Consider the following 16,189-nt stretch of genomic DNA (forward strand, 5'->3'; position numbering starts at 1 on the left):
GAATATGTAAGAAGTTCTAAAAGAGCCGGATGCATTAAAACCGGAGCACGTACAGTCTGCAAAGGGAGATGCAAGGCTAGGGATCAGCAGTGAGGTGAGAGGACAGGGGAGGCGCGGGTCAGCTGGTAATTGCTGGCGGTATCCTGGGTCGGTGGCTATCCTCACAGGGATTACTTTTGCAAGAAATAACGTCATGTAGCTCGATCTGTCGTAGTGTCGCCTTTGCGATGCGGCCAAAAAATGCGTCTATTTCAGAGCTCATTGAAATTGCAGTGGGAGCAGCTATGCCAAGGAAGCAGCGGACGGGGGCAATCGCCGATGCTTGCAGGCTTTGTCACCCATCGACACGAGTGGATGTCCGAGCACAGACGTATCGGTGTCACCGCTTTGAACCGGGCCCACCATGCCCCTGTTGTCCCCCATTAACCTCTCTGTAATGTTATTTACCAAATAAATAGGAAAAGGTTTGCGTTACTTCTTCTCCAAAACCAGCAAACTTGCCCATACGTGAGCGTTGTGCAGACAACATGATGGGAAAGAGATGTGAAATTAGGAGAAGATTTGCTCTTGATGCATTAATATTTATTTCTGGTTCATACCCAAGGTCAAAACCCCCCTCACAAGCCAAGTAAATGTGTCAGGCTGCAGACAAATAATTGATTTATTAGCTGGGTCTGAGACATGAGGTCAGAGCAGTCACTCTTTATTGCTCATGCTGCAAATATCCCAGTGTTGTCAGCCTCCCTGTAAAATATGGTTTTTTGTTTGCTCCTTGTTTGTTGCGAAGCCTGTGACCGACAGGAGAGATATATGTCGTTAAAGTCCAATTCTGCAGCTGTTTCCAGGAAAAGCCGACAGCGTTTGACTTTTGGATGCCAATTGAAAGTGGACACCAATTACTGGTATTCAGCTCGTATTTGAAAGCTGAGATGTTTAATGTGGCCGTTCAGCGGCCTGACGGACAGACGAGTCCGTCTGCCCTTTCCTGACAGTAGCCGGTGGGGTGTCTGCAGAGTTGTTACAGTCATGGCCTGACTCCTACACAGGTCAGGCTGGCCAGGAATAATCACCCCAGGAGCGTTGCTGTTGGCTAACTATAACTGGCCGGCGTAGATTGTTAAACCACCTCATGAATCATTGAAACCAGGACACCACTACTGTCACTTATCTTCTAACAGGTGTTTTATTTGTCTGCCTCACAGGCCCAGAAAGAATCTTTTAAAGGCGATCAGGTACTTCAAGAGCCTTGTTTTCACAGACAAGTGTACACTCTGTGTTGATTAAATTGTGCGTTTGCTCCTATAAAATAACAATTTGCTTTCCACACAGGGCCTCAAAGGTGACAAGGGAGATAAGGTAAGAAATTCGTCACATCTATTTATAGTGTGTCAACTTTGTTCGTCGCGTTTGGTGGACAAAGTGACGGCGACATGTTTGTTATTTAGCTCGGCTGTCAAGCTCCACCAAAGTCTTACAGAAGAACTTCGTAGCAAAGTCGGGATAGTGTATTTTGTTTCACCTTGATTGAATCAGTTTCGATTTGCAGGAAAGCAAATGCACTGATTAGCTGAGGCTCGTCTCTCTTTATGGGCGAGGGCCAAAATGACAGTTGACTGTCCCCCCTCTCTGCTAGCTGAGCTAATGGTACTGTACGTTTGCTGCCACTGCAGGAAACATGAGAACATGTGGCACAAACATCTGTCAGTATCTCTGCCCCCACCCCAATTGCACAGGAATGTTGCACCCAGATGACAATGATGCATGTTCTTTCTGCAGGGATTGTCTGGGGTGCCAGGTCAGCCGGGGGAGCCGGGCAAAGAGGGCAAAAGGGTGAGTAAACAGAACCAGCTGGCCTGTGGTGCGGCCTGCCTCGTGGTTGTAACGACTGCGAGGTGCCTGTCTGGAGGGGAGGCCAAACAGCTGAGTGGCTTTTGTGATTGGAGGGGGGTAAAGATGATCTCTTGGCTTCCTAAGAGCCAAGGAGAGGTGAGGGCCTCTTGCCTGATAATTATTTAACTGGCTTCATGGTGAAGGAGGTCAAACACACTCTCAATATTGGCTGGTGGTGGACAGTAGAGGGGAAATATTTGGGAGAGGAACAATCTTTGTTCCTGCAGGTTTCATTGACGTGTCACCTTGGAGGTTTTTTTTTAACCACGGTCGGGACTGCAAATGTTACGTAACATCTGCGCCTCTTGCCTGCTAACGCTCTTTGTGTCAACAAATGTGGAACGGGAATTCGAGTCACGTACGCGTTATCGCATTAGCAGGGAGTGGCGGTTGACGACGCCTGGCAGACCGATCGGTGTTGTTCCTCAACGTCGCGGCGAAGGAGAACGTCTGGCGTCACGTTTGACTGGCGCGGCGAGAACGCCTTCGAACGTGAGATCACGATCAAAAATAGAGCCCCAACTGAACGTCTGGATGCAACGCAGCACAATATCAAATATATAGCAGGTGGCGCCGCAGAGCAGCCAGAAGTAGGTCACGCAAATCCGTTCGTATAAAACAAGAGCCAGGATGACGCAAAGCTCTCCAGACATCTGGACACAGGAATTTCAAGAATTTTTCCCTCCTGTCACAGAAAAACCTGTTTGTGAGAACATCAATTTGCCTCCTATGGCATCGTGTATTTCCCCAGTCGATCGTTTCCCATAATGCACCGGAGCAACCGCTATTCCAGATGAACTACTTTTTTCATGTGTTTCTCCACCTCATTAGTTGGGGGATGTTGTGCTTTTCCTATCCCGACGTAAGAAGGGGAAGAACCTCGTCCACGGCATCATTTATGGTTCTCATTTCTCTGCTTGGAGGAACTAGTTGGTCTGTCCTCAGTGCTGTGGCGCTACAGGTTATTTCTGCTGGTTTCGTGGTTACAGGCACGGAAATTTGGGGACTAACCTGTGTTTCTCTAGTTCATCAGCCTATTTTTGGGAAGTGGGGTGGGGTGGGGGGGTTACAAGTATCAGTATGAGGGGCAGGCTAGTGGTCAGCTGACACAGCAAGAGACTCGTGTCCGCACGTGTAACTTGGTGGCTTCGCTGCGGGCCACGGCCCGGGCTCAGATGACGCAGAACATCTTGACACGGACTGACCGCCGTATATTCCTCAAGTCTTTGCTGGAGGTGGAAATCTTTCACTAGTCCTCAGAGTCAAGCCGGACCATCTCTCAAACTGTCCGCTTCAATTTATCGTTAAGGAAAATTCATGTACTCAGAGCTATTTAGATTTCCTTCAAGGGGATGTGGAGGACATTTCAGGAACAGGAGTGATGATCCTCGTCTAAAGGGCAGTCTTACACACCCACATCCGTGACCCCAGCCCAGCGTTCACTGGATCTTGGTTCAATCTTATTACCTTGATAGATGACCGGTTCAGGGCCAGCCCGAACACGCGTAGAAATTAATGGGAACATATCGCCCCCGCATTACACATTTCCATTAATAGTAAATGTGAATTGCATGGTTTTATCTATTATGGATTTCATTGGCTGCCACAGAGCAGGTCTTTGGGAGTCAGCGGCACAGTCCAGCAGATAAAAAAGACGTTCCCACCCTGCGAAATGTAACGGAATCCAATTTTTTTATCATGCAGTCTATGTTGTCACTCTGGACTCGTAGGACTCGTCTAAGAAGGCGAGACATTCATGCCGGGGGAAATAACGCCAGAGCTTTTGAGTTTTCAATGCAGTTATTTGGAATTCAAGCTTGAGGTGTGCTCAACAGCATGCAGTGAAGAGAATTGACTGACTGACACATTGCCTGTGTATATATCTACATATATATATACAGTATATATCCCTCATGTACATTCGTAGTCGTGCGGGAAATGGTGGTAGAACGCCTTGAAAATAAGAACCAAAAGCCATAATTTGCTAAGCCAAAAATAGGTTGAAAAACCTACGCTCAGTCGATACACATGCAGGATTATTACAAAGCTAAACAGGAGCACCATAGAAAGCTGGTTGTATTCATGTTGTGCCAGGATTTCCCAGCATGCTTTGCTTCATTAGCTGGCACAGTCATGAGTGGATCCATCACAAACACGGGTTCATCTCTTCTATGGCAGGATGTTGTCGTGGATTAATAAATAATTACTTTAAGAAATACAAGGTGGGTCCTGGAGATTTAATCCAGTGTTTTAAGCCCTATTAGCTGGATAAATATACCTGTGTTGAGATAAAACAGGTCTCTGCTCAATGGTGATTCCATTTTTTATTTAAACAGAACCATTGGGATTCCTTTTTATCACATTATTGATATATTGCATAATACAGTGTTGCAAATCTTTATTATCATCCGGGGGTCTGAAATGGACAGCGTGTGAGCTCATGACATGTTTCTTCGCTGAGGCAGTTGCAGAGATGATGACACTAAGGGAGGAAAAGAGTGCCAGTGCTATGCATGTGTTCTCATCAAATGAATTATGCAACCTACATCCCCTTCTAAATGTGTTTATTTGTTTGCCACCCCCATTGGTTGCGTATTCATTCATTTCAGTTGCAACGGGAGCGGACCGGTCGGCATAGCTGTCGGAATTTGATGTTGTTGAGGGGGAAAACAGATTTGGAAGATTTGTCTCCACTGTGTTTGCATGCGGTAAGATGACGTTTCGCCACAAGTTGTCTCCGAGATAAGAAGGGGAAACGTCAGAACGGGGGTAAACGGGGGTTCCTTCAATGTCCAGGTCATGTAAGATGACCTCGGTGAAGGAAATGAATGTGGGTTCCACTGTGGGAACACTGAGCAACCATCTTCTCCCCAGATAATAGTGGAGATAAATGAGATTCACCATGTTGATTGTGTTATTAACTTTACAAATATCAGCTGTGCAGAGGTGAAAAGAGGCGCTGATGCATTTCATTGTTTGGGAGATTCGACCTGGAATGATGTGGTCACAGGAAAGCTCTGAAAGTTCACAGTTTGAGAGAAACAAACTTCAATTCGGAAGGAACCGCAACCGTTGTTGAGCTTTCCCCAAAGTCCAGTCTGTATGGCACAGCAGCTTTTTGTAAAATAATATCCATCTTGTTTCCTCAAAATTCCAACACCTGTCATGCTACATTCCTCAGCTGTTATCGCTTGAGATCGTGACATCTCGCGCCATCTCGGATCGATGCGCGCCCCTGCACATTTTCAGTTCCTCTCTCATGTCAAAAAAGTTGAAGCCACGCGGCTAACGACCACAGCAGCTGCCGAGGCACTTTAAAGTTGTGTGTGGATGATCTGTCAAAACAGTTGAAAGGATCATTTGTCTGGTTTCTGTTTGGGGAAACGGAGTGGTCCACGTTTCTGAGGAACGGGGGAGGTAATTGCTGTCTTTTGGAACTGATGTGGTGTTTACAATTTCCATTCAGGCCCTGTTCGGAATGACGGTGACAGCTGTCTATAGGTACCAGACACGTCGCGGGCTATCTTCTTTAATTGTCCCTCGTCCTTCTTTTGCCGGTTTGTCCGGCGGGGTAACTGCCATAATGCTGTTGCTCTGAGGTCAAAACAGGGGTGTCGGATCGGACGTAAACATTCCTCTAGTTCAACAATAAATCCAAGTATTTCCATGACGCGTCCAAGTGCTTCTGCCATTTACCCTAATTTACTTTGAAAAAGTCCCCTGCTCCAGGAAGCCAAAGGCGCGCCGCCACTGTGCCTCCCTCTGCAGAGCCGAGCGAGTCTCGTTTGGAGATAATTGACCCACCGTATACGTAATATTCATACAATATCTGATGGACTTGGCTCCGCTTCATCTCAATCCGCGCGTGTCCTCGGAGAGCAGACAGGCAACAGAGTTATGATCGGTCCGATGGTGGGGGGGGGGGGACGCTGCAGCATTTGGCAGCGGCGTCCTGCACCATAGGTGGAGGCGGACGTGAACGCCAGACTGCTGACCTCCACCAGAGCACCTGCAGGGTGAGATTATTGAGTAACGAGTCCCCGGCGAGACTGCCAGCCTTGCTGCCAGAAGTTCTCCGCGGGAGGCACGCGTCGATTCTGGCTGATACAATGATGCATAAAATAATTGAGCATAATAACAACAAATCGAATTTTTTCTGCTATAAGGTTGTTTTGTTATGAAATTTGCTTTTCTGTATTGACTTTGAATGTGTTATCGAGCTTCATTTACGCTGTGCAAGTGTTTGCTTTGCTTAACACCGAACATGAGTGATGAAATATCAGTGACTTAATGTTCCATATTATATTTACCTGGAAAAATGCTACAGCCTGTTTCCACGTTATTTAGCTAACGGGTCGCCACACGTATGTTGCATTTAGAATCTTATTGATTGTCTTTGTCGTTATAGGATGTTTAAATACAGGTATGTAGTTGATATGTGGTTACAGGTCTGGCCCAACACGGGGGGGCTCAATGGCAGAGTGACACGGAGCGAAGAATTTACAGGTCAGCAGGGCTCGCAGCTGAGGTTTTATGGCGAGATTTACACCCTCTGCCATTTTACAAGGATTCGTTAACCCTTTGTTGAGGGAGGCGGCGATAGGATTTTCCTCCGGCTCGCTCGCCACGGAAACTCACATTGAGGTAATCCAGAGAGCGGCGCTTTTGACATCTGTGTTACACCAGGAGGTAACACGTTTGCCCAGTGCACAAGGCAATTAATCTTGACAATGTCAAGTGTATTGGGAGAGAGGATGAAACAAAGATTCGGCCTGATTGGCTATGAAAAGGTCTCACGTTTGGGTCCTGCTGGGAGGAAGGAGGGTTATGGGGGAACCTTTTTGCACACGCAAGGACAAATTCAAAGAGCTTTGATTTATCTGTCTAGCTCTTCTTTAACCCAATATGGCTACATCTAGAAGTGTTCCAGAACAAACACACATTAATCCTCTATTAAGTACAGAAACAAATACAGGGGCAGGGCTTCAAGAGGGCAACTTTGATTACCTGGCGCTCACCGGCTTTTACGCTGGGTTTATGCAAGTGTGTATCTGTGTAAAAACCCAATGTTCAACAAGGGGTAATGTAGGTCAACACGTCCTCTGAGGATACGATAGGCCAGATATAGCTGGTCAGCGCACAGGGAAGATAGAGCTTATTCACAGCTCTACAACCTCGCTAGTTTTTCGGGAAACAGAGCGAGACAGCGGAGGAGCGGCGCACAGGAGCTACAAATGTTCCTTCTGCTCCACATGTAAGCCTTTTCCTTCTTAACATTTAGAATGTATTTCGTCATATCTGGGCAGTGGCAGGGGGGGAAAGAAGTCACTGGTCCTGTCTTGGCATCCTGGATGTGGTACGATAAGTCCCGACCTTGCAGAATCATTTCAACTCTATCCGGACGCAACATGTCAGACATCTTTGCAACACTGGTGTCGGCTATTGTGACACGTTTTTAACAATGTTGGGCTGAAGGAACTCTGAATCCTGCAGCCCGAGTATTTCTCACACTTTCAGAGATTGCATCGCTTCTGGCTACAGCCGCTCGGGGTTTTAAAAGTGTTTAGAAAATGGCCACCTCGATCAAGGTTTAGGTGGAGATGCTTTGAACTTTTGAGCAATCTCCACAATTGTGAGAGTGGATGGAAGTGCTAAGGTGTGCTCCGGGCCTACGCGGGCACAGCCGCTCTGCACCACACACACACACACACACACAAAAAAGAGATGGTGTTGCTGTGGGTCATAATCCGGCACCTTGATGCAGGTTTACCAAAAGCAAGATATCTGGGATGGAAGCAGGCTTCCTGAGTAGCCCTCATGTCTCCCATTTCTGTGGAGAAAGGGAGGGTGGAGGAATGAATGTGTGTGTCTGTGTTTGGAGAGGATTGGGGGGGGGGGGGTAGCCATGGATGCAGCAGAACACAGAGGCGCAGTAGTGGGAGGCTGAATCACTGAGCAGCACAGCGTTGCAGCCTACCGTCCATATTGGGATTTTTTTCTCACTTCGCCCCTCAGCCTGTGACCAATTTAGATACATTCGTCTGCGTCCACTTTTAATGGCATGCGAGGGAGCGCGCTTCATATTATACAGATGGCGGTGTGCGGGACCTCGGTGTAATCTGTTATGCATGGTGAGTGATATGAAGCCTTGCCGAGGGCTACAGTTCCCCGAGTCAGTGCCCTGTGGATCTTTGCGCAGCGTATTCTCTCTGAACTCAAATATTTGGTTTGTAAAATGAACCAGGGTTTATTGAAAGTCGATTTCCAGCCTTTCCCATTCACTTGTTGGATAATGCATTAATGAAACACTCTGTGTCTGTAAACATAGGGGGAGCCACTCCAAATGAGTAATGCCTCCAGAGAAGTCCAGATGAGACTGAAATTTCCAAGAGCCAAGACTAATAACAGCATCCATTAGAAGATGAGAACATTCGAGCAGCCTATGCCAGCCTAGCAGAAAACTGATGTGGTAGGCTGGGAGGTTGCACGGAGACATTGTGCAGACATCCGGCTGATATGTGGGAATTGAACACATCATTTAATACAGATTTACTGTTCTCCACATAAAAATGCAAATTCAAGCCACATCATCATCGGTCCTCTTTCCCCTCTTGAGCAGTTGTTAAAGTCAATGAGCTCTTAAAAGTTGCTAAAGAGAAACAGCTCTGTGAAGATGCGTCCGACGGCTCCTTAGGGGACAGCCTTTTCCGCAGACATGTCCCCAATGGATTTTGCATGCCTGCTTTTGCAACCAGTGCTTGCATACATTGCAGCAGCAGAACGCCGGTGTTTGCTGAAATGGCTCCAAGCGTGGTCGTTTTCTGCATTGGCGCGCGGCACAAGTGTACCCTTGTAGTGCCACCTGTGTCCATTTTGCATTATGTGGCCGTTGAAAAGAATCAGAACGCCGCATGGAAATGACTGTCGCTCACTCCCTCTCAGCGCAGCCTTTTGCTCTCCACGATTGAGTTTGACTCTCATCATTGTGAACCCGCCTCGGAGAAATATCCTTTACCGTATTCAGCGCCTTATTGCCGGGCTGCCTAATTAGGCATGGTACCAAACACTCATACATTCATGCGCCGGGGACGTCGATCCGCTCAGAGAGAGCCTGCAATGCACAAATGTTGCGGTGAAGCTAGTTTGCCATCTAGTGGCGCTGGTGAACAATCGCCTTCCAGCCCGGTAGGATTGCGGGGGTTGGGTCCTCGTGAGTAAAGCCTTCATGGAACGCCTCTGCCAAGACACTATAGGTGCTGCCTCGGCCAGCTGAGCTGTGTCTCAAGTCGGCCAGTGTCAGCCGTCTCTATATAGGTCCCTGAATATTTAGATGGCTGGCAGTTAAAGGGACCATTGTGTGCCACTCAGAGTGGCGAAAAATGCTAAGCTGCATTTGAGCCCCTGCCAGGCAGCTGTCGGCTTTGCCGTTCTCCTCTTGCCCCGTCCGCTCTTCTTAACCCTCAGTAAACAACTGGAACAAATCCTATTTTATTGAGGCTTTTACCAAGTGCAAGAGATCCCTGCAGCCCCAGCGCCTAAGCATTTTCTGAGCTCGTGCGGTGTCCTAAGATGCCATCCAACAAGGCCAGTTAGAAGCAGGGAATTTGCACTTTCTGTCTCTAATTGGATTCTTAATCAGGCGCTGGAGAAGCCGCCGTCTTTGCAGCCTGTTTTGTGACATTTCAAGCGAGCAGATAAATCGATATTTACCTCGGGCAGGCAGACAGCTGACTTGACACAGTGAAAACTGGTTTGTGAGCGCGGTTTCAAGTACAGCATCTCAAGCCGAATTGTTGATTTGAGCTTGATGAATATTTACCCAGCCTCCCAGCAGAAATGTGCCCGATATTTCATAGCCAGCAGTCAGATAAATGGCCTTGCATCAGTGCTAGAGGTTGCATCTCCATGTTGTTTTTCTGTTCGAAAACACCTCAATGATACAGCTGAGGTCATTAACGCAACATTTATGTTATCTTTTCCCGTTTTTTCCCATCGTGGCTGATGCTGAAAAAGCATTTGCATGAGATAAAAGCTGACATTTGCGAATTAATTGCGAAATAAATTAAGGGCTGAAGGTCATGCAAATCACAAACACGTGGCAATCGGCCTGATTTAAGGTCTGAGTTGCGGATCAGATGCATGTAATTCTCCACGGTGCATCCTTGACATACAACGAAGAGACAAGGGGTTTCTCTTTGGAAAATGTTCTGACATGATGCACTGCGGCAAACTCTTAAGTTCCGAACCCCTGAATAATTTGTTGAAAATTCTCTCTTCGCTTTATTAACCGCCGCTCCCCACGTCACACTTTGTTATAGCACTTGCCGTACCCGCCTGCCATGCAAATACAGCCGCCGCTGGACGCACTGTGGTCCAGTTAAAGGTTGTACAGCCGCCGGAGGACGGCTCAGGTGGCTGGAGTACCCGTCCCCAGAGGGAGAAGGGCCTCCTGTCAGGCAGAAAGTGTGGGAGTGGCAGGTGAGTTTTCCAGTTGGAAAAGGTCATCTCTCCCGCGATCTCCTTAATGCCATTTCAGAGGCTTCCCGGACGTCGACCTATGACATCACGTGTCAGACAAGCAGAGGGGAAAGAGCTGAATGGTGTAGTGTATGTTTTTGGTGCAAATAAACAGTCACGAATGTGAGCTATTTAAGATGGAACCTACAGAGAAATGTTTGTTTTTTCTTTTATTCTCATTATACTGTCGTCTGAACCTTGACCTACAACTCTATTTCTAAGAGTCAGAGTAGCTTAGTTGTTTTAGCCGAGTCAAAATTCAAACAGGTTGAAGCTGCGAGTACCACCAAGCTGTCAATGCATATAAAAAGATGAAACCCACCATCATGTTGGCTGGCTGTGTACTAGCTTAAACTTCCTGGGGTGTTCATTTCAGAAGGATCCTCCAGCTTATCGGCTGACCCCTCTTGACAAGGGCATTTGTCAGGTGGCTTATGAGGCTCTTTGATAGTATATCTGCTTTATTGCTAGAACTCTCGTGGTTTTTTTGCTCTAACCGCCGCCGTTATCGAGTCGTACGCACAGCGTCTCGGGAAACGTGTTGACATTTGGGATCAACATCACAGAAGCGTCGTAAATGATGCCTCCGCCGCGCGTTGCTGTTGACTTTGCTTTTAGATTCAGGCTTACGCTGCGGGACTGAGAGCGGTCCCACGCCTGCGCCCGACTTTAACGCTTTGCAGCCCAGAGATGCGGCGCCAGCTGAGGCTCGGATCCTCGAGGATTAAGTCTGGGGTTCAGAGAACGCTGCTGGTCTCCTCACCAGAGCTCAAATTTGTATTCACTCCAGACCAGAATTGAATGTGGAATTATTTTGTATGCTCATCACAGTCCTCTGCGATTTTTTAGGTACTGAATGCGTTTGGTCTTGCCGGTTCCATCTCTCATTTTGCCGTGAATCGTTTTCCTTTACTGCCTCTCTTGTCCTGTTCTTTCTGTCTTTCCTCTCAAGCTTGTCTTCCTCCATTCTTCAGCCTCAATCTAATTTGCTACAATGACCTGGAGGAGGACTCCACGCCCACCGCGGTGCTCAAATGATAATCACGCACCAGGATGTTGTCAAATTTATAGGACACTGAGCGTTGCATAGCAACATATAGCCGGGGTGATCTAACAGGAGCTGGGAGTCGGGTGAGAGGAAAAGCAGGTCGAGTGACAGGAGACAGGAGAAGAGATTAGAAGGAAAACAAGAGGCTGCAGAGACGGATGAGTCGGAAGTAAGAGATACACAAAAGGAGAGATAAATGGGACATGGGGGAAAAATGGGAATGGGAAGTTTGCTCGGCTGAAAACGGCACACTTGGCTGCTCGTGTCGGCTGCCAGTCAGGTTACAATTGTTTATGTTGACGTGCGTTACACACGTGCGTTACACGCGGTTCGAATCTACACACAGAAGCTGAACAGGAATCAAAGCTTTTAACGGCATTTAAAATGTTGACAGGAAGTAAGGAAATGCCAGCGCCTCACATTTTCTCTCCCATTCTTCATGAAGAACGCGTCGCCTCCACTGACAGCGTTTCCATGGACGCCGCGTCCGCGTTGACGAGTGAACCAGACGTATCATGTAAAGAGAAAGCATAACCTGAGCCGGTGAAGGAGAGAACTTCTATGTTTTGTACACTTTAACAACAGTATAGACCACACATAACACAGCTTAATGGACTAATATGGTAAAGTTAGAGGAAAATAAAGTCTCTGACCCTAGAGTAATTTCCATATATGAATAATTCATATAGAATTCTAGTGAAGCAACACTATGCTACATCAGTGTTAGTGTTGCAGTACAATAGTGGTCATTACAGTACAATTAAATAATAACTAAGGCTCCACAACTTCACCGCAGAATTTGTTCATAATTTAAACTACACCTTTGACGGCATGCAGGGTGTATTACAGTTACTGATGTAACAAGGTAATATGAGAGGAGGTGCATTTCTATGGAACAATGCTAATCCATTATGAATAAATAATAAAGCATTGTGGGCAGCGCAGTGGTTAGTGTGGCGAGAAGGCTCTGGGTTCAAAGCCCCTGGAGGGAAAGGGCTTTTAAGTGTGGAGACGTGAGGCACGTTCTCCTCATGCATTCAGGTTGGTACGTGAATTAAGGTTCATCCTTGTGCACTGGCCCTGTGCTGCTAAGGTGGAAGGGATAGAAAACGAGCCAGTCGAGGAGACGTTCTCGTGGAAATATCTATGAGCTCCTTGGGATGATGGCGCATGAAATATTCATTAGCTAAATTGTGTGTCTGCGTGACCTGCTCGTGTTGTCGAGTTCACGGGAGAGAAGAAGGGCAGCAACAAAGGTTAAGGACAGAACAAGCGGTCTGTTGTATCTGCGAACATCAAAATGAAATGGTTCTTTCGTTGGGAGAAAGATTTTTTGAAAAGAAAAATGCAGAGAAATAAAGTAATATATAGAAATGAGCCTCTCACACAGCAACATTTCAACATGTTTCTCCTGTATAATGTAACATCCTTCGACAGAAGGGAAAGGTTTCGAGCCGCAGAGGCTCTTTCAACCTCTCTCCTCCTGAAGGTAGCATTCATTTCATCTCGCCTCAAACGAGGGCCCCATCAGACGCAAAAAAAAAAAAAAACCTGGCAAATAGGCCAAATTATCTGGACTTACAGATGTTGAAAAGATGCTGGCCGCGGCCGGCTTGCTGCATCAAACATCCACGCTGGCTCAGCCGCATCATTAGGGTTAATGTTGACCCCGCTGCACCTCCGCGTCGGCTTCCCGTAATTTGCGGGAGCCAAACAGACGGCGGAGCGCACGGGCACGAGCAGATGATTAAAGGCAGCATTTCTCGGGGAGGAACTCCTTCGCCTTTGTTGCGGGCAAACTCTCATGTCAAACTCGACCCAGTTAATCAAAGGCTGCGACGCGCCGAGTGTCACAGGGACGAATCGAGGTGTCGCTCTGCGACGCGCGACACTTTTTTCTTTGCTTTTGCCAGCCGAAGAATCTCTGATAAATAAGACAGGGCGTTGTTGTGTTTCAGTACAGGCGCCGCGTCACCACGGAGCTCCCAGTACAGGGAGGTAATCACATTTAGGAGTCGTTTAGGTTTCTGGATCATTTCTATTCTTCGGTGTTGTTTGCGCGGCCGTAAAGTGAAGTGAGCTCCAAGCACAGAGGGGGGGATAAATAACCGTCTCCTGACGCTGGAAATTTTGCATCTGTCTTTCTAATTTCAGGCGCCTTTTTATGGAACACAAACAGTGATGTGTTGCCAGTTTATAGGCCGGCCATGAGGATGTCCAGAGAGCTACATCCTCTTTCCTGGCAAGGACACAAACACTTATGATGTAAATTACTCCGACTTTGGTTTGCTTTAGATGGCAGTACATCTCATTAAGATGTCGGCTTTTCATGATTTGCGGACTTTTCAAGCGCTCGGGCTCATTTTTTTGCGGCGCAAATACTAAATAAAGCTAAGTAGCCGCTTCATCCCGGCCTGAATTTGCATTGCTGGACGCTGCTGGCAGCCTCGGTGGTTCGCAGCCGTCCGCGGGTTGATTAATGCGCCGGAGGATTCACACAGCTGGAAAGGAGGCAGTAAACCAGAGGGGGGGCGACAAAGACGAGCGGGCCACACGAGGTGCAGCAATTAAGCTGTTTTCTTGTTGTTAATTAAAAGCAAATTAGAGGGAGATGCTAGTCTTAATGACTGACAGAACGAATGCCCAGATCCACCTGTTGTTTCATCCTCCCTCTTCTTTCCTTTTGCCTCTCCCAGGGACGCAGAGGGAAGACCGGGGAGCCCGGACCCAGAGGCCCACCGGTAAGACCGCCCACACACAACGCGCCACGGCCCGGCAAAGCATCCCCTCTTCCAGCTATACAGGCCCCCTGATAAAAGTTCACTGAGGAAGCTGTTGTCTAACAGCACGCCGCAGTCTAATTTTATCACCATTGGAAAAAGATCAATTTCAATTTTCAGGTTTCCCTTCAGAATTAGGACACCCGTAAATGGGCCCATGTAAAACTATCACGGTGTCACATTTGCTTTAATATGCAAATCGTTAGACGAGATGTATGTCGCATCTTTAAAAGAGACATCAGCGCTGTATTGATCTTTAAATCCGTCTCCCCTCCATCTCCCCGTTTGGCTGTAAACAGGCTCCATTATTAGCACCCATCCACCACGGGTCCATTAAGGTAGCCCTTAAGAATGCCGGTATTAATCAGTGGAGCAAGTCTGTCTTCAGGCTCCATTGACTCTTTGAATTATGGTCGCTGTGGCTCGCGGACCAATCACACACCCAGTTCAGTGACCCCTACACCGGAGGTCACAAACGCCACGTGTTACGAGACAGCTTGTCAAACTGCTACCTGCTCTGGAGGGTGTTTGGGAGTCGCACGAGGCCGATGCTTCTGGCCTCTCGTTATTTTCATGCCTTACTGCCTTGATTAAACTCTCCATTAGGCTTTGTCCTCTTTCATTTCATTCAGAACCCCAGAAGTTTCTGTTCTTTTTCTCTCTCCATCATGGTTAATAGGTCCAATTATCTTTAGTATAATCGAGTTACTCACTGTTGGACGTCGCCCACGTGACTCAAAGAAGCCCCGACTCATGAAGTGGCAGGACGCAAAACAAGACCAAGGGTGCGGAAGGCGTGACATTTCTAAATGGCAGCGCCCTTAGCACGGCCCAGCTTCGCCTCTGTCCCCGGGTATTGGCATTTGTGAGTCACCTGTTTTGCTGAGGTAGATCTCAGGGGCGACATCATCCATTCGGAACACATACCGGGGCATCGCTTTCTCTTCTCTCCGCCACTGGCAGCAGGACATGCTTGCAGTTAAGGGGACGGCAGTTATGTCTCAAAGTCAAATTAGTCCTCCGAGGGAGGAGAACGAAGGGCGGCGCAACGAAGACGCGCTCAAAGACGTTCCAGAGGACGCCGATGGTCAAGCGTGACGGTTTTCAAAACAACAAGATCGGGCTGCATGAATAATTCGAAAGGAAAACCGGTTTAATCATCTTTTATTAGCTCTTTTATCCCCCCTTTTTTTCCAAACGGACTCTTTGGTGGCTTGTGATTGCGCCGTCCCCTCAGGAAACTTTGAAAGTGTCACGACGTTATTCCTTCTCACGCCCAGTCTTGGCACATGTCACTTAAAGGAGACTTGCTCGATATCTTCATTCGATGATCCTTCCCCCGCTCTAAATGGCGCCTGAGCAGCGTTCACAGATTGGCCAGGCCTTTAATCACCTCCGTCGGGTTGTCTTTATGCAGGTGCACCAACTTGGCCCTGGTCGTCCCAGACACACGTCTTAGTGACACCCTGTCCTTGACCGGCCACTTTGCGCTTGCGTCGGAAATGGCACCTCTCCGTCAATCACTGCCTCTCCGCTGTGCAAGTTAAATAGCTGTTTCCACCTTTCAGCCCCCTGCAGCGTGCCACAGCGCAGCGTGACTTGGTTCCCACACTCCAAATAGACAGATGGTCATTATGTACAGCGATGTTGCAGGGGGGAAAGTTAAAAAAAAGGAGGGAGGGTGCAATCATTTTCATGAACCCCTGGGGTGCTGTAGCTTCTCAGTCTCACATGAGCTGCGCAGCGTATAAAACTCCGCTACGGCCCGCCAACAGATGCCTGACTGTCTCCGCTGCCTTTCCCTTTGACGTCCTTTTTTCCAATTCCATTGTCATCCGGCTCGCTGTTGAATAAGGTTGTTGAATGCCTCTATTCATCTGTTGTGCGGGCATACTGCTGCTACCTGTGTGACTTAGACAATAGATATTCTTCCTCTAAGATGGTCAACCTTGAG

The 16,189-nt window shown here is 47.7% G+C and overlaps 1 protein-coding gene across 4 annotated transcripts in view; it reads left to right on the plus strand.

Annotated features, from left to right (window-relative positions):
• Positions 1-16,189, plus strand: part of LOC105416390 (collagen alpha-1(XIX) chain) — a 69,578-nt gene that overhangs the window by 22,006 nt on the left and 31,383 nt on the right. For 3 of the 4 annotated variants that reach the window (XM_029835411.1, XM_029835409.1, XM_029835410.1), the window contains 4 exons: positions 1,203-1,232; positions 1,330-1,356; positions 1,777-1,830; positions 14,152-14,196. In XM_029835411.1, the coding sequence (XP_029691271.1) occupies positions 1,203-1,232; positions 1,330-1,356; positions 1,777-1,830; positions 14,152-14,196 (156 nt within the window). The remainder of the gene's footprint in view (positions 1-1,202; positions 1,233-1,329; positions 1,357-1,776; positions 1,831-14,151; positions 14,197-16,189) is intronic. The other variant, XM_029835412.1, reaches the window with a different exon arrangement.

The sequence above is a fragment of the Takifugu rubripes genome, chromosome 4 (assembly GCF_901000725.2).
Source record: "Takifugu rubripes chromosome 4, fTakRub1.2, whole genome shotgun sequence".
In the NCBI taxonomy this organism is placed as follows: domain Eukaryota; kingdom Metazoa; phylum Chordata; class Actinopteri; order Tetraodontiformes; family Tetraodontidae; genus Takifugu; species Takifugu rubripes.